Source organism: Lemur catta, chromosome 12 (genome assembly GCF_020740605.2).
Source record: "Lemur catta isolate mLemCat1 chromosome 12, mLemCat1.pri, whole genome shotgun sequence".
NCBI classification, from domain to species: Eukaryota; Metazoa; Chordata; class Mammalia; order Primates; family Lemuridae; genus Lemur; species Lemur catta.
The window spans coordinates 74,863,615-74,883,030 of record NC_059139.1 but is presented as its reverse complement, the minus strand read 5'-3'; the positions used below and the strand labels follow the sequence as shown (position 1 = coordinate 74,883,030).

The window sequence follows — 19,416 nt, the reverse complement described above, 5'->3', positions numbered from 1 at the left end:
TTCAGACTGGTACCATCCATGGCCTGTTAGGAACTGGACGCACAGCAGGAGGTGAGCAGCGGGCCTGCCAGCGAAGCTTCCCCTGTACTTAGCCGCTTCCCATCTCTCTCATCACTGCACGAGAAGGAAGCCTCCTATTTTTAAAGTTACAGCTATTCCAACACAGTTACTAAGTTATATTAAATAAGACAAGTTTTCCTGATTAACTGGGATAGCCATTTAGATATTTTCCCCAGATCTTATTCTTAAAAGAACATTCCAATAAAAACATACTAGAATTAGTGACATAAAGAGATTGGCTTAAATGAAAAGGCAATGAGGAGCTAGTACTAGAAAATGAAAGTATTTATTTTTCTTTTCTTTTTCTCTTTATTATTATTATTATTATTTTTTTTGAGACAGTCTCACTCTGTTGCCCAGGCTAGAGTACCGTGGCGTCAGCCTAGCTCACAGCAACCTCAAACTCCTGGGCTCAAGCAATCCTACTGCCTCAGCCTCCCCAGTAGCTGGGACTACAGGCATGCACCACCATACCCGGCTAATTTTTTCTATATATTTTTAGTTGTCCAGCTAATTTCTATTTTTTTTTTTAAGTAGAGACGGCGTCTCACTCTTGCTCAGGCTGGTCTCGAACTCCTGCAGTCAAATGATCCACCCATCTCAGTCTCCCAGAGTGCTAGGATTACAGGCATGAGCCACCGCGTCTGGCCAAAGTATTTTTTTCTTAAGGAAAGAAAAAGAAAGCCATTTTTCCTTCTTAATCTAGTTCAGGCTAATTCTCAAGTATGTAATGAAGATTTGTATGTCTTTATTCAAAATATCTGAGTAGCAAGATGAGCTTCTTGAGAGGCAAAAACAAAAATGTTTAAAAAAAAATCTGTACTCTATTAAAATAAAGCACACAAATAAATCGTTAAAAAAAACAGAATAAAATACCATGGAAAATATACATGTAAACCTTTTGCCAAGCTAGAACTAAATAAAATTTTAACACAAAGATTTTTAAAAATTTATAATTTTTAATAACCACAAAAATTAAATTTAATTCTCTTTTCTATTCTTACATGAATTTAGTTATTAATTTAATAGTCTAAGTAATAAATTATTCCAAATCTAGTTTAGCAATATACAGGGCTGACTATGAGTAACTCAAAGGATTTTAAACATTTCTCACAAATTCCATGAGACTGCTTTAATTTTAAAGCTATATATTACCGGAGAATTTTTGGAGGAGATGAGGAATCAAATGTCATATAATCAGAAGTAAGAGGATCACCAAATGTTTGCAAAAGATGAGAAATATTGGTTTATTGAATGGGAATGTACCACGTAAAAACTATTCTCTAAAGTGAAAGGGAAATGTAATCATAGGCAGGAAAGTGTATTTCATACCATTTTGAGTTTGATTGTTAACATAAAATGTTTAATATAAAATGAAAACATGAAAAATAATGTTCTGTCAGTTTTTTTCAAATTTCTAAATACTTATAGTTTGAATCTATCGAATGAGTTAATTCTTAAAACAATGAAAAATAAAAGATATTCTGGACATTTGATCTTCAGGATCACTTGTGTTCAGGCTAGAAAGGAATAGTGTAAATTAATTAGAATAATGGTTCTATTTTTAGCATTAACCACTATAATTCTACAAATTCTAGGTTTTTTGTAGCATGAAAGCAGAAGTGGTAATTTTTTAACGTACTGATATCATTAATGAAAGCAAAGATACTTTACCTAATGTTTATGTTCCACAATGAAACAAACTAGCAATAAAACTCTTATTTAAAAATCTCTTAATTAACAATTTTTTTATACCATAGTACTTAAGAATTTCAGTTTGGTCTTTAGCTAATAATAAAACTGTTCTCTAGCATAATGACTACACAAAATTATATGCTAATCACAGATTAGCTTTGTATACAATTCTTTCTAAAACTTTATTAAACAAAGATAGACAACTAAGCCAAACTCAAATATTACATCATTTCCTCAACTTCCCATTTCCTTGATTGCCTTTCTGTGCACTTTCTTGGGTCTCTGATAGAGATGCTATCTTAAACATATAAATATATATTTTTTAATCTTTCTTCCATGGGTCTGACACTTCTGCTTCCTTCAGTACCTCCTGGTTTCCTCTGACTTCTCTTTTTGTTCCTGACTTCTTTAGTTCCCTTACTCATCATCTTTCCTTTATCTAATTACTTTCTTTTCTCTCTTTATTATTTTAACCCATTTACTTTTAGGGATTGTGCTTGTGACTCTCATTTATCCTCTCTCATCATTTCACTGCATTTTTGCTACAGTTTTATTTTGTAAGTATCAAATATTCTTTCCTTAACCTCATATATTTTATATAAAATGTGCCATAATATCAATAAGAACATGTTTTCATCAATTAATTATAGTCATTGCTCATTTCATGTCATATATTTCAACTAAAACTATCACCAAATCACTGCAGTGAGTCAGCATGCAACCATATTTCAGTAAGCTTAAATATGTATCATCAAGGTGGGATTGCCTATGTAAAACTCAGTATCAGTCTAACACAATCTGTGTCATTTGTTTTAAACATTTGAGCAAATGTATAAAATAACAGATTTGCTCCCTTATAGTAAAAATTATAGAAAATAAATCCTGATAAGCCATATTTAAAAATTATGTGTGACAGTGCAAATGATTCAAAACTTACAATCCATAAAACAATATTCAATTTTCCTAAATATGACTAAACTATACAGGAGAATTTAGTGTATGAGAGTGATATAATGCGAAAACTTTATTTTCCCTTGTTAATTACTGTTTTACATCTTAATAACTGGTCAAAAAAAAAGTAAATTAAGACCTTAAAAATAATAGAAGATAACTATGGTTTAACTCAGGTATACTATTTCACCTGAAATTAAAAACACGCCTTATTAAAGTATAAGGCTACTTTGCTAGACTCCAAGGAGAACACTGAAAATTACAAGCAGTTTATGTTATGCCTGAAAATAACTATTAATATTAAATACATTCCCCTATGCCAAGGGTGGAAGCCAAGCATTATAATACTGACATTATAACTGATGTACAATTTAACATAGCTGAATTATAAGTTTCTAAAAAGCAACCAAGCAAATATTATTTATGATATTCTATATAAAGGAAAGCATATATTTATTTTCCAATATTTTTATTTTCTAAATTCTAATACAAAGTAATTCTACGTTATCTATGTCAATAGAGTGTAGAAAAATATTAATTTTAAGGAGACATTAGTTGAACAATTTAATAATTTTTCTGATATCTAAAAAATAAATCATTTGGACCAAAATGTACTATCTATTCTGGTTTTAAAGAACATTTTTCAAAGAGTGCTATGATTAGAGGGGCATTATACATTCCACACATCAGTGATAAAACTAGTATTCCCAAGTGGCTGTAAGATGGAACAAATGATTTGCTCAGCGCCTTATTAAGGAAATTCTGCAGTAAAAAGATAGCTCTGGAGAAAAGGCAGTATGCTTGACATGACTGGAACAGATCTCATTAAATATAATATGGTTTGAAAGACTTCCGATTGAAATGAACCTTCATGATTGCCACTAGGCTTTGAAAATATGCAATTAATCCTGTCTAACACGACTGGATTTGGCATCAGAAAAAATCTCTGAGATAGTCCTCAATGCAAAATTATAGCCATCTGAAGATGGGAAGATACTAGATGTGTAGCTAGTCTCAGTGCCCTGAGATAATGATAGCTTATTTAATTCCTTAAGTACACTGAAAATAACAGAACATGATCGGAGTTGATATATTAAAATATTACCCTGATCATAACAATAACTATTAAATATTTGACAGCATCAAACATAATATTCAGTTAAAAACAAATTAATCTATCAACTAATTATCTCCTGTTCTTCCTTCCATCAAGACTGTTGATATAAGTGTTCCATTAGACCGTCTTTTAAAGGAGCTCCGTATTTTAACCATACTGTTAAAAATATTGAGAAGCCAGGTGCGGTGGCTCAGGCCTGTAATCCTAGCACTCTGGGAGGCTGAGATCAGTGGATTGTTTGAGCTCAGAAGTTCGAGACCAGCTTGAGCGAGACTCTGGCTCTACTAAAAAAATAGAAAGAAATTAACTAGACAACTAAAAATACATAGTAATGAAAAAAAAAATTAGCCGAGCATGGTGGTGCATGCCTGTAGTCCCAGCTACTCAGGAGGCTGAGGCAGTAGGCCCAGGAGTTTGAGGTTGCTGTGAGCTGATGACAGGGCACTCTAGCCAGGCAACAGAGTGAGACTCTGTCTCAAAAAAAAAAAAAAAAAAAATTGAGAAATATAGCTATTCCAAGTGCCACATGAACACTATTATGATCAATTCTAATTTCATATTTATAATGCATTTGCTTTATTTTATCTAAAATTATGCTTTAAAGTTCCGATTTTTGTATGTTCATTTTAATAAATGATTCATTGTTTCATTTTAAGATTATGAATTAACTATGCTTCCACATGCAAAAGAATGAATTTGGACCTCTACCTCACTCCATATATAAAAATTAACTAATAATAAATCAAAGACATAAATGTAAGAGCTAAACTATAAAACTTTCAGAAGAAAACAAAGATAAGCATCTGCATCACCTTGGATTAGACTTTTTTTAGATATGACACAATCATAGGAAATCAAGGAAAAATAAATTGTTCTTCATCAAAATTGAAAACTTTGGTGTGTCAAAGGACACTATCAAAAAAGTAAAAAGATAAGCCAAAGAATAAGAAAAAACATTTGTAAATTATTTGTATGATAAGGGGCTTCTTTCCAGAATATATAAAAAACTCTTACAACTCAACAATTAAAAAGACCCAATTTAAAAATGCACAAAGCATATGAATGGACATATCTTCAAAGAATAAATAAAGTGACCAATAAGAACATGAAAAAATACTTGACATCATTAGTCATTAGGAAAATGCAACTAAAAACTACAATAAGAAACCACATCCACTAGGATGCCTGTCATTTAAAAAAATGGAAAATAAAAACTGTTGGTGAGAATATGGAGAAACTGGAACACTCACTGCTGGCAGGAATGTAAAATGGTACAACTACTGTAGAAAAGAGTTTGGTAATTTCTCAAAAGCTACATCATGACCAAGAAATTCCAGTGCTAGGTATATACCCAAGAGAACTGAAAATATATTCACGTAAATACTTGTGCATGAATGTTCATAGCATCATTATTCCTGATAGTCAAAAAGTGGAAACAACCCAAATGTCCATCAGCTGATGAACGGATAAACAATATGTGGTAAATACATACAAAGGAATATTATTCAGTCATGAAAAGGAATGAAATACTGTAATATGGTACAACATGAACCTTGAAAACATAATAAATGAAAGAAACTAGATACAAAAGCCCATATGTTGTATGACTCTATTTATGTGAAATTTCTAAAAAAGGCAAATCCACAGGAACCAAAATTAGATTAGTAGTTGTCAGGAGTATATACACAGGAGTACCTGTGTATTTGAGGGAAAAAACTCCTTTTCCAAATAATTAGGATACCTAACACCTTAGAGAAATACCTCTATTTATTTGTTCACAGTGTATCTTGCTTGGCCAAACTGTTATTACTAGGGATAACTACTAAATAATATTCTATGCACTACTGTGACATGCCAAACCCAAATTTCAATGATTAATCTATCATTCAGACTTCAATTTTATAATCAAAATGTTCTTAAAGATATGAATATATAAACTGACACATTTTTATCAGTATACTATATACAGTAATCCCTATTATAAAAACGTCATGTTTCACTAGAAAAGAAATTTGTTTATTCTATTCTTCTAATAAGGCTCCCATAAAATGCTTCCCATAATTATCTGTATATCGTACAGGAAGTCTGTAATATAAGTTTATTTCTGTCTTTCCTACATCAGTATTATGTGGGTTTTACTATAGACACATATATAACAGATTCATATGCACAAAAAAGCTAAATTATGCTCTTATTTTTCTAAATACAAATTTACCTATGATATTCATTGGTACATCAGAAAGAAGCTAGACAGTGACAATTTTCAGTAGCACATAGAGTTAATCCTACTTACTGCTGAAGAGCCCAGTGCAGATTTTGGAGACCTAATTATTCCAGCAATTGAATGACGAATAGACTCAAATTTGGATAGTCTCTCCTTTCTTTCCTAGAAGGAGTAAGAAACAAGCCTTCAGCAATAGTAAACTATCCAATACATACACATTTAAGTATTTAGGTTTGTATCCACAGCTTATCCATCATGTCTTCCAACGAAATAAAAGTAAACTTTCTGACATTAAGGATAACAACCAAACACATATAAACCCTATGGTACTTTATTTTCCTGGCCCCTCAATAAATGTTGTTATTTGGGAACAAATAAGAAAGAAACAGAAATTCATATAGATGAGAGAAAACAAGAAATGCAAAGGAAATTCACTGAAAACCAAGCAGTAAACAACATGTACAAGAAAAGAGACACAGGCTATTATATGTAAGGAACCAGTCTAACATAGAATATTTCAGATAGCACTATAGTTGTAAGAGATTTTCAAAGAAGAAAAAAATAACAGGGAAAAAAACAGGAGAATTATACAATATGGAACACATTTTTAAAAAGTGAATTTCACGTAAGTACCTAGAGAGTTTCCCAAAGATTCACATGATAATAATGACAATCATGATGATAAAGGAGGGCAGGGGGAAGAGGAGGAGGTAAAACAAGGAGGTAGTGGCAAAACTCCCACTAAGAAAAATCAATCCAGATGGCTATTTGCTATAGAACGTAAATATTTCTGAATATCATATACCACAATTGAAGGAAACTTTTCCTAAAATTTCAAATTTTTATATCCATTGTATAAACATAAGTGAATGGGTTAGGTAAGAGGGTAGAAAAGAACACCAAAAAAGAGCAAGAATGGCCGGGCGCGGTGGCTCACACCTGTAATCCTAGCACTGTGGGAGGCCGAGGCGGGTGGATCGCTCGAGGTCAGGAGTTCGAGACCAGCCTGAGCAAGAGCGAGACCCCATCTCTACTAAAAATAGAAAGAAATTATCTGGCCAACTAAAATATATATAGAAAAAATTAGCCGGGCATGGTGGCTCATGCCTGTAGTCCCAGCTACCCGGGAGGCTGAGGCAGTAGGATCACTTAAGCCCAGGAGTTTGAGGTTGCTGTGAGCTAGGCTGACGCCACAGCACTCACTCTAGCCAGAGCAACAAAGTGACACTCTGTCTCAAAAAAAAAAAAGAGCAAGAATGAGACTTAGGAGGTAAGAAGGGTAACAATGGCAAAGCACATGTGGTGTGAGGGTTTGTAATAGAATCATTGGTCAATTTTCCAATAATGACTACATTTCAACTGCTAATCAGCTGCAGACAAAAGAACAAGAGACCCTACTGTCAAGTGCAATACTTCCATATGTCTTCCATCAGATTGGGGATGCCCAATTTTACTTGTGAAAAACAACTAAAGCAGGCCACGAATAACATCTTTTGTTCCCTTTGCCTCCAGTACCTAGGGTAAGTCTCTGTAATAGTAAATGCAGGCATTCTTGGCCACATGCTACCTTATAAACATTGCAGTTCTGAAATTCAACTTTTATCTCTCCACTTGCCTACTCCCACTTTATTTACTTTTAATTCTAATCATTACAGTGCTAATAGTTCTGATCATTCTAAAAACATATACATGTTAACAAAATAATTGCAGCATACCCTATGAGAATAATTTCAACTTCTTTTTCATCATCTACTACTTTCATCACTACTTTGCTTATGATCTATGGAAATCACTATCTATACATCAATTTTATCATGTATAAAATGGAAAAAAGTAGATTCAGCAGGTACTTACAAGTAATTACTAAAAATGATTAAAAATTAATACATTAAAAGCATGTACATATTTAATATAGAAAATAAGTCTTTACAATGATGAATGTTTCTGGTGAATCTTGTCCCAGTTACCCTGATTTGATCGTTGTATGTTGTGTGCTTGTTTCAAGATGTAACATGTAATCCATGAATATGTACAATTATTATGTATCAATAAAAAAAACTTAAAAAAAAAAAAGAAAAGAAAAGAAGTCTTTATATAGTACAAATGGTCATCACCTTAGGAATGTGAGTGTGCATCTTAAAGCCTTAATCCTAGCTGTAGATCCAGTTTTACTTTTTAGCAAAAACCACCATAACTGAGGCACAAGATGTGCTAAAGGAAAGACAGCCTTGAAGTGCTACGGCTACTCCTCCTTGAAGGAGTAGAGTAACCTTTCTTTTAAAGCATGTCCCTCCTCAACTTGGGTGTTTTTTTTTTTTGTTTTGTTTTAACCTATTTCTGATGCTTAAGAAGTCTTCTGACAAAACAAACTGGTAAAATATACAGTCAGGATATGGAAAATGAAATTATGGGAAGTAAAGCATATACAGTTGTTTTGTAATTAGATTTTAAAAGAAAAGTATTATAATGGTGCAATGCATACATATTGGACAGCACTGTAGTAGTTATGGTTTTCCTACTCAGCAGCCCAATTTATCCTTTTCTTATTCTTTAGGGAATTCCTCCCCCAACTCTGCGTGGTTGTAGAGGTAGCAGTCTTGCTGCTACTATTGCATACACAAAGATTAGATGAAAGCGCTAACCTCACCTGTTTGGCAATGAAAGCTTCATAAGAATTGGACAGACACCTCTACTGTCAATTCAGGCTTCCTTCTCCTCTGAGTCAATGCTGTTAAAATATTAGAGGAAAGGCTGGGCGCAGTGGCTCACACCTGTAATCCTAGCACTCTGGGAGGCCGAGGCGGGTGGATTGTTTGAGCTCAGGAGTTCGAGACCAGCCTGAGCAAGAGAAAGACCCCATCTCTACTAAAAATAGAAAGAAATTATATGGACAGCTAAAAAAAATATAGAAAAAAATTAGCCGGGCATGGTGGCACATGCCTGTAGTCCCAGCTACTCGGGAGGCTGAGGCAGTAGGATTGCTTGAGCCCAGGAGTTTGAGGTTGCTGTGAGCTAGGCTGATACCACGGCACTCACTCTAGCCCGGGCAACAGAGTGAGACTCTGTCTCAAAAAAAAAAAAAAATATTAGAGGAAGTATGATCCCAATATGAGAATTCGAGGAGAACAGAACTAAAAACTACATGGGAGGCTATGTAAAAAAGTAGAAAATTCAGGGGAGAGTTTTAAGTATTAGAAAGCATTTTGTTTGTTTATGAAATAATAACATTCATTGAGATGCTAAAAGTAACTCCTCAAGTTACATCTTGGACATCAAACTCTAGAAAAGGAAAGAGAACACTTTCCCCCAAAACCCTTTGATAATACCAAAAAAGAAAATATTACCTTAGGAAGGTTTTACCAGAATTATCTAATAAATTAGAATTATCTAATGGACAGGTCCAACTATAGATATAGAAGACTTCAAAAACTGCTTCCCTTACATAAAGTTACAAAGCATAATATATTGCGTGTTCAAAAGGATACAATTAGTGAAAACATCCTTTCATTTACGGTACTATTTAGATAGGGTGATCAAAAAAAATATACTATCAAAAATAATAATAATGAGACCTCAAGTTTCATACAGGAATAATTAAAATGCAAATAGCGTTTATAAAACATTTTAGCCAGTGCCAGCTCTCTTGGTGCCCAGATTTCTACAAATAAAACATGCAATTCTTGCCAAAGCGCCTGTCTTTATAATGTTAAATATCAGCTTTAAATTATAGTCTACCTAATAACACATCAAACTGTGCTGAATTCACTGACAGGTTGACTTTTATATCAAAGAATTAAATGGCTACTTTAAAAAATTAAAATTAAAAAGTTTCCCTTTAATTACCATGGCTACAGTGCCTAAGTTTTCCCATAGGCCTGCCAGGAATAGTGATGACACGCTCATTTTACCCACCTCAAGTGATGACAAGACAAAGATCTTTCTCCAGATAAAGGAGACACAGGAATTAGCTCTGGCAGAAGGCTGGCCCCTCACAGTGGACACAGTCAGGGGCTGGGGAAGGAGGTAAGGGGGAGGGGATATTATAAAATAATACCTGATATTATGAGATAATTTTCTGATGAGATGTCTAGGAAAAAATGTTTTAAACATAAAATATAAAGTATGAAATAGCTATTAACCTATCCTGAAACAGAAAGTCTAGATGTAGTATCAGTTTCATATTTCACTTAATACTTTTTTCATTATGTTAAAATTAAATGAGACAGTCTCTCCCTCTCTATGCATGTATGTATGTATGTGTATATACACACACATATATATATAAAACTTAGATAATGGTTCATAATAATTAAAAGTTTATCTATTATTCATTTTTTAAAAATTCTATAGGGAACAATACCTAAATTACTTAAGGTAAAATCATGCCTATCAGGTTTTGAAACACTCTTCACTAGAACTTGAAAACTGTAGTAAAACAGGCTCTCTCTCAGGTTACCTCCATCCCCTGCCCACTAAAGCACAGGCAAAGATACAAAGGGCAACAATTGAGGTTTTGCTGATTGCAGTGGCTCTGACAAAAATCAAAAGCTCTACCAGTATCTAGCTGCCACGGTTAAGGGACAAACAATTTTAACCAAAAAGCATGTTACAGGTCTAAAAGCAAGGCTCTTAAAGGAGGCACTAACATAAAAAGAATAAGGTTCTTTATGTCAGAAGGGATAAAGAATATGAATCTGGGAAAATTACTTAACTACTCTGGCTGTTAGTTTCCACATCAGTAAAAAGGAAGACACTGGACTAGATAAAATCTTCATCTCGAAAACTCAGTGACTATTGCCCAACTCCCCATCATTTGTACTGCACTGATCATTGATGAAAGCCAAACAGAAAAGTTCCATGGTATCAGGCTGGCAATCAGTTACTTTTCTTAGAGCACTTAGTCACATTCCACCTGAGGTGCCTTCAGAACGTGAACTATGGGAAGGGTGAACTATCGTGAAAGGTACCACTGAACACATTTTCGTTAATAATGGGTTATTAAAACAAAAACCAAATATTATTTCTCACAGCCCTCTGTAAATAAACCCAATCTAATAACATTCTTGGAAGGAACAATGCAAGTGATTATCTGGACCTATAGGAGCAGTCACATACTTATTCGAATCAGGAGGCAGTAAGAATCAAGAAAAAGATAATATTCATGTTCAAACAAACTCTAGGCTGAATGCCAAATATCTTAGAGACTTCTTATGCAAACCAGCCATAAAATTTGGCTTGTTTGGAGGGATTTTGTGAGAAATAAGTACAGGGAAATTATAACCCCAGAGAAGACTGTCTTGTGAAAAAAATTCTATATTGTTGATGACTCCAAAATGTAAATGAAATACTGCAAATATCAGTATGCCCTTCATAAAAAGAATGCATCTATAAATAAACGAGTAACAATCTTTTGAAGATGCCGATTTGCTAGGGAGAATGAAAGATGCACAGGTTCTGCTCCCATCAGGATATAAAATTTAAGTATTAAAACAGTTTCTAAATGATTTATTTTAGCAATTGGGTTCTGACTGAAGGCAAATCATTTTACAAGTATTCACTGCCTGGTAACTCAGTTTGTCATGCTGTCTTTTTCCTTTGATGCTTGCATGTTAAGAGTATTTATTAAAAGGAAGACAATTCCCTTACTAAGTCAAGCATTTTCAGATTCTGAAATAATGAAATTGGAAACCAAATACAAAAAAGGAATATTTGAATGCTTATTAAGAGCTTGTTTTAAAATAACAATGCTAAAGAAATCAACAGTATAACAGAATACAGTTTGGTGAGATCTAGATTGTAAAAATGTCACAAATCATTCTTCTTGCTTTCTTGTCTCTGTATCTCCTCTTAAATAAGATCTCTCTAGGGAAATAAGACCAAAGCAGAAGGCTATAATCAGCTCCCTTCCTATTCAATACCTAAATACAATCCCTGTTCCATGGTGCTTTTCCCAAATGTGTGCTCAAAATGGCTAAAGATATTCTTTTTTTCCTAAGATTTTATTTTTAGAGCAGTTTTAGGTTCACAGCAAATTGGGAGAAAGGAGTAGAGATTTCCCACATATCCTCTGCCCATGTACACGCACAGCCCCATTATCAACATCCACCACCAGAGTGGTGCGTTAGTTACAACTGATGAACCGAAACAGCATCATCACCCAAAGTCCAGAGTTCATGTCAGGGTTCACTCTTGGTGTTGTACATTCTATGGATTTAGACAAACATTTAATGACATATAACCAACACAACAGTATCATACAGAGTAGTTTCACTGCCCTAAAAATTCTCTGTGATCCACCCATTTATCCCTTCATCCAAGATATTCTTTTTATAAATTATCCAGGAGTGCAAAATGCACACCAATAAGCTTCCTGATGTGCATTTCACTGATTCAACAATTGAAGTGCCAATCAACTTTGCTTAGAAAACAACTGCATTATTTGGTTTTTTTAAAAGTACAACTATTATGAATTAAATTATTAAGACATGAGACTCTGCTTTTAGTACAATGAAGGGACATAATAAAGCAGTAAATTTATCTACTTTCTTTAAACTAATAAATTATGAGACAAGGAATACACTATAATGAGAGTGAAAGTATTATTTCATTAGAGACCCCAATGTCCAGGAATCAAGGTATCTTACCATCTTCAGTCACACCTTCACAAACCACCCAGCTTGTTCCTTCACTTAGCATTGTTTTGATCAGGTCAGGATAACCTCTGCCATTCCCTTCACATGCTGTACACACCTTTCTCACAGCAGCTTCCCTATCTCTCCTCTCTCTCCCCTCTCTACTTCTCTTCTATTTTTTTTCCTTTCTGCCTTATCATAATATTAGTAAATACTCATAAATATTAGCTATAATTATTTTGACTTTACTAACACTGACAAAGACATTTGGGTTTCTACCTGTTAGCTATTGTGAATGGTGCTGCTATGTACGTGTGTGTACATGTACTTGTTTGAATACCTGTTTTCAATTCTTTTAGGTATGTATCTAGGAGTAAAATTATAATTCCATGTTTAACTTTTTGAAGAACAGCCAAACTGTTTCCCACAGTGGCTGAACCAGTTTACATTCCCACTAGCAATGTATGAGGGTTCCAATTTCTCCACATTCTCACTAACATATATTTTCTGTTTTTCTGAGTATAGCCATCCTAGTGAGTGTGAAGTGCTGCTTGCCTTCATTTTTGAAAAATATTTTAACTGGATATTGAATTCAAAGTTGATGTGTTTTGTTTTTTTATTTTTCAGAACTTTGTCTTCTGACCTCCATTGTCTCTGATGAGAATTCAGCTATAATTCATATCATTATTCCCCCAGTCATGTGTCTTTTTTCCCTGGCTGTTTTTATAATTGACTAGGATATGAGTAAATGTAATTTTTAAAAATATTTATCCTGCTTAGCTGAGCGCCTGCAGTCCCAGCTACTTGGAGGCCAAGGCAGGAGGATCAGGTGAGACCATGAATTTGAGACCAGCTGGGATAATATGGCAAGATCCTATCTCTTAAAAAAAAAAAAAAAAATTATCCTGCTTGTGATTTGTTAAATTGCACAGAATTTCAGGCTGAGACTGTTGGAAAGCACTTTACCATTAACTCTTCAAATACGTTTTCTACTCCCATCTCTGTCTCCATTTGATATTACCCCATTGACGTCAAATACTCTGTTGTATTTTTCCAATTTTTTTTTTTGTTTCAGTTTGGATACTTTCTATCAACCTATCTTCACCTCTCACTGATCTTTTCTATGTTCAGTCTATCTGCTACCAAGTAGATCTAGCATATTCCTCAACTCTGAAAAATTTCCTCTATTTTTCATTTTTAGCGTTTCCATTTTTTGATAGCATTCACATCTCTGCTGAAATTCCCCATCTTTTCACACACATTCTCCATCTTCTGCACTAGATCTCTAAGCATTTTTGTAATAATATATTAAAGACACTGTCTCATAATTCCAACAGCTGGGCCATCTCTGAGTCTGTCTGTTTTTCTTGGCTATGGGTCACATTTCTCATTCTTCAGTGTGTCATATAATTTTTGATTACATACAAGACAGTTGACACAAAAGAGCAGTAGAGTCTGAATTCAATAGTATTTACCTCAAGAAAGGAGCACACCACTCGTTTTTCTGTCACGCTGCTAGGTAGTTATAAGTTGGGTCTGGCCTTTGCTGCAGTTTTAATTTGAATCAATTACCATTGACTTCGAATATTTTGAGAGTAATCAAGAGTTTCCCTTCAACTAGGAATGGATCTGAGCCCTGGTGAAATTCTAGCATCCCACCTATGCTTTGAAGCTAATCCACCAGCTTTAGGAAATATGAGAAATCTCTCCCATCTTTACAGCCTCTTGGGGGTGGGGGGGACTTCTCTTTGCTCTCACTCCCTACTTTATGTACCTAAGAAGACAATTTATAGCCCTAATACCCATTCTCTAGCCTTTAGAAAAAAGGCCACTGCCCCATACTCTGTGAAGACCTAGGATTCCCTGCAGAGAATCAACTTGTAAAGAAGCTCTTACATTCTTCAGTAGGTGAGAGCCCAGAGAGTTCCGTTCTCCTGCCTGGACAACCCCTCCCAACATACACATACACACCACTTTTTTTGGTGTGGGGGGGATTTCATTTTTAATATCTCTCTCAAGTCTGCTTCTCTGATCTCCTGCTTCACTCAGTGAAAACACTTGAGTAAGAGCTGGTAGGTGGATAGTGCTTTGCTGTGGGTTGGGCTCCTCTGGATTCTAAGCTGTCATACCAGCCTACACACTGTTATTACAAATCTGTTAAAAACTTGGGATTCAACTGCTGATACAGCTCCACCAAGGATGGAAGTAGTCATGGTTCTATTTTTTTTTTTTATCCTATAAAAGGCTTGTCACATTATGGACTTAGGTTCATTTAAAACTAAGCTATAATAGGTTCATTGCTATCCTTAGCTCTCTAAAGAGCTTCTTAAATACTATTATCTCATAGCTTATCTGCCTTATTTTGGTTGTTAGGTATAAATGATGGTCTCTTGTGACTTTCCATATCCAAACTAGATGCAGAATTCATATGCACTTTATTAAGACAAGTAATCTATTAGTCATCATCTTATTTACCTTTGTTTACAAACCAAGAAAATACAAATACACAGTTTAAGGTATTCGCTACAACAGAAAGATCATGAATTTACCAAAAGATATAGTTTTGATTTTTGACTACCATTTTCTACGGCAGTCAGTTACCATGCAGTTAAAAGCCACATTCCTCAAAAGATAATTTAAAAGGTTAAAGGCCACATGTCTCAAAAATTTTGGTTTCTGTTATTTTGGGTTTGTTTTTTTTTTATTTTCCTTTGTTGATTGTTTTCAGGGGGGATGGGAGAATAAGTTTTATCACTTTTATATCTGTTGCAAAGGACCTCACAAGGATACTATAAAGACTACTAAGTACATGTTTCATTTTTGTAAATGTTTTAACCTTCTAACTGTATCTAAAAAGTTTCCTGAATGGTTTCACTGTTTAGTATCCTCATACTGCACATGCATCAATAATCCTCCTATCTGTTCAGAGCTCCTTTTGTTACTGAAACTAGTAATTGGGAACATTAGGAGTTTCAAGGCCTTGGTCAACATTGTATTTATTAAAATGGAATCAGAAACTATAGGACCTAAAAGAAAATCCTACAATTTAATAAAAGAATATAAAAAATAAATTTTAAGTAAAGGAATGTGGTGATTAATAATATTGTACTTCTATTATCATCAAATAAAATCCAACCAGTAGATATATTTTAGAAAGAAATCAGGCAGATTCCAAGTACTTGTTCCACCTTCAGCCTCTCTGAGAGAAACTGCCACAATATGGGACAGTGATACCACCTGCCTGAGAATGAAGTCAATACAATAGAAGACTGAGCTAAGAAATGAAAACAGACAAATTCTTGATGACACTGTTTGAACTTCTAGATATATCCAACTACATGAATGGAAAAACTCTCTTTTTTAACTAATATGAGTTGGGTGACTTATATAGATCTAATATAGTCGGCTTTCCTGTAATACCTATAGTAAATATTTCCAATAAGCAATTTCAAGTATCACAATTGTCCCTAACAAAGTAATACACCAACTTACATTTTTAGTTTTTGGAAGCATATTTACTTTTAATATAAAAATAAATAAAGTAACACTGAAATACATTAATGTAGATGTAAAAATTCTTTGTAAAATAAACACTTATGTTGTGATAATTATTCTCACTTATTCTGATTAACAATTTCAACATATAACATACAAATAAATGCTCAACAAGTTTAGAAAAACCCTAACTTAGATAATTAATATTAAAGGGATGTTATACTTAAAAGGTTCAGTAGTCCCACAGATTTTAGAAATGCCCAGCTAAATTTAAACAAATTTCTTTAATGTAGTATGTCTCAGAACCCTAATAATTTCTTAGTATATGCATCTTTGGGGGGGGAAGGAAATATTTTTCTGCAAAATACACTTCAGAAGATGCTATCACAAAGCTTTCATTCTGTAGGGGTAGCAGGGGAAACATTCTTGTCCACTCTACACCAGTAAAGGCTGTTTCTTGGACCGTGGAATAGCTTCAAATTCAAGCTCCCCTCTTTTTGGCAAAAATCCCCTAACCCCAGTTCTGCTATAATCATTTTTCAACCTCACTAGAACTCTTAAGTCTTGGAGTCTCCTAATTTGTCCCAATCAATCACCTGCTCTTTTCTTGCCTTCCTCCTTTATCTAACTTAGATGTCATGATACATCATTTCAATGATATTCTTGCCAATATTCTAAATTCCCTTCCTAGCCTATCTTAGGTGCATCCATGTGGCAAGATCCAACCCTGGATGGATCCAACTATCTGTTCTCTCTGAATCTACACCCAAGCAACTCACCACTGATAGTGATTACTAACTTCAGATGGGCCCTAAATATCTGAGCCAACTTACTTCTTACTCTCCTGCTGTCGTTGTCAACCATTTCAAACCTTTCCTACTTTTCTTGTGTCTAAAACCACCTTCTTCCACACCCTTCAGCTTCTTTAGAAAGAATCTACAAGGCAGGAACCCCTTCATCTTGCCTTTACAAAGCTACAAAGCTACCCATTCTAACCTCCTTCCCCTTTTTGAAACATGGAGTAAATCTCTCCTATCTAAGAATTACTGCTTTACTTATACTATGGATCTCGTCCCCTCCTGACCTCCCAAGAATCCTACACCTTACAAGAACCTAACAGATCTTTTATGTACTGTTAACTATGCCTTCTCAACTGGTTCTTTCCCATCAGCTTTTACATATATGTAAGTTGCTCCCCTAGAGGGAAAAAAAAGGAGGGAAGAGAGAAAGGAAGAGAGGGAGGAAAGAGAAGGAGGGATGAATCTTTCCCTTCACCACATATCCTGCTCCAGCAGCTCCTTGCCCTTTACAGAAAAAATTACTAAAAGAATTATATATCTATGCTCACTGTGTCCATTTTCTCTCTTCCCACTCATTCCTCAATCTGCTCCCATTTGGCTTTCACCCTATAACATCGCCAAAGCAAATGCTCTTAGAAAACCAACAGATTCCATTATACCAATCTAACAGAGACATTTCTCACTTATCTTACTTGAACTTCTCAGCAGAATTCCACTCTATTGACCATGTACACCTACATGAAACATTTATTCCCCTGCCACGCTCTCCTCCAATCTCTCAGACAACATACTCTCAGTTTCCCTAGCAGGTTCACACTCCTCTACCAGGCCATTAAATGGTAGTGTGCTTTTAGGCTCTACTAGTTCGTTTCTCTTCTCACTCTGTACTTTCTTTATAAGTAATCACTCCCATATTCCAACTTCCATCACCACCTAAAACCAAGTCCACTCACAAATTTAAATCTCCACTCACACTTTTCCATTCAGCTCCAAACCTGTATATTGAAACATCTATGTGACTTCTCTACTTGGAGATCACAAAGACAGATAAAAGTAAACATATTTAATACTGAAGTCGTCATTCCAAAAGCTGGCCTTTTATTGGAGTTTCCCATTTCAGTGAATGGTACTAATCATTCCTTTATAAAAACCAGGTATCTGGGAGCCCAAGCACACACTGACAATATAGTGTAAGCTCCAAGAGGGCAGGCGGATTTATTGGTTTTTTTAAATTCAAATTAAACATTAAATAAATGCTACACCTTAATAATGAATTTAAGCAAGACAGTGGCTATTAGACATCATTTAAGTAATAAATAAAAGTATATTTACTTGCAGCATTGTTTGGTGCTAAAGAACCTCAAAGGACACTTAAGAAAGAAACAAAAATAATTTACTCAAATTTAACCAAAGCCATTCCAATTACAGGTAACATTTTAACTCAGATTGATTTAAGACAGAAACAAAAATAATTTACTCAAATTTAACCAAAGCCATTCCAATTACAGGTAACATTTTAACTCAGATTGATTTCAGAAATCAGTAGTTATCCTTATTTAAATTTTGGGAAATTATCAAAAACAACAAGAGAATAGTATCTTGAGAGTTAAAATATTACTTCCCTTGCATTTTTCATAAAGGCTGATTTTTCCAATTATTTTTGAAACTAGCTTATAAATAGCTCAAACTATTGGTACAGAGAACATCTAACATATTAAAAAGAGGTTCTAATACGTATCTAGAAATAAAAATGTATTATTTAATCAGACTTCCCCAATTAAAGAATCTTATAAATACCACCTACCTCTGGGGCTTAATTTTTATTAATATAAGTTAGAAATCTCAGATCCAGGTCTCTATTTCTATGTAATAGGCTCTAATATGCTTAAGTTAATAAAGCACCAATTGAGTTTACTGGATATTTTCAGAAGTTCATTAACTATTTTGCTAATAGGCAATAATCATAGTAGAACCAATAAGAAATGAAAAACATGAAACCACTGGCCTAGAACAGACAATGTGTAACTCCAAGTATCAGACTTGTTTCTAGGAAGATCTTTGATTAGGTGTCTTTATCCAAACCACCATTTATCATCTAAAAATTAAGAATGGGTACTCACCAAATAACCATATCAAAGATTTTACAAAATTATTAAAGGTATCGTAATGGCCAATATTACTTAAAATGTTATTTTACATTAAGGAGAATTATTTCCCTTAAAAAAAAGTTTGAAGATTGATAATTTGAATATTTCCTAAATCCCTTTGCACTCACTGATTTCCCCAGGAATTTTCCAAATAGACTTGGCCAGGACTCTGTGAGCTCCAGAAATACTAAGTGATTTGCTGAAAGTCATGTGGTCAAGCAGCTGAAATTTAAACTCAGCTTTGATACCAAATTTTTGCTCTTAATCATTGCGCTATTTTGCCTAACTTGAATAG

The 19,416-nt window shown here is 34.2% G+C and overlaps 1 protein-coding gene across 2 annotated transcripts in view; it reads right to left on the bottom strand.

The window, feature by feature from the left end:
- Positions 1-19,416, bottom strand: part of FER (FER tyrosine kinase) — a 369,146-nt gene that overhangs the window by 217,601 nt on the left and 132,129 nt on the right. For both annotated transcript variants that reach the window (XM_045565690.1, XM_045565691.1), the window contains one exon: positions 6,117-6,209. In XM_045565690.1, the coding sequence (XP_045421646.1) occupies positions 6,117-6,209 (93 nt within the window). The remainder of the gene's footprint in view (positions 1-6,116; positions 6,210-19,416) is intronic.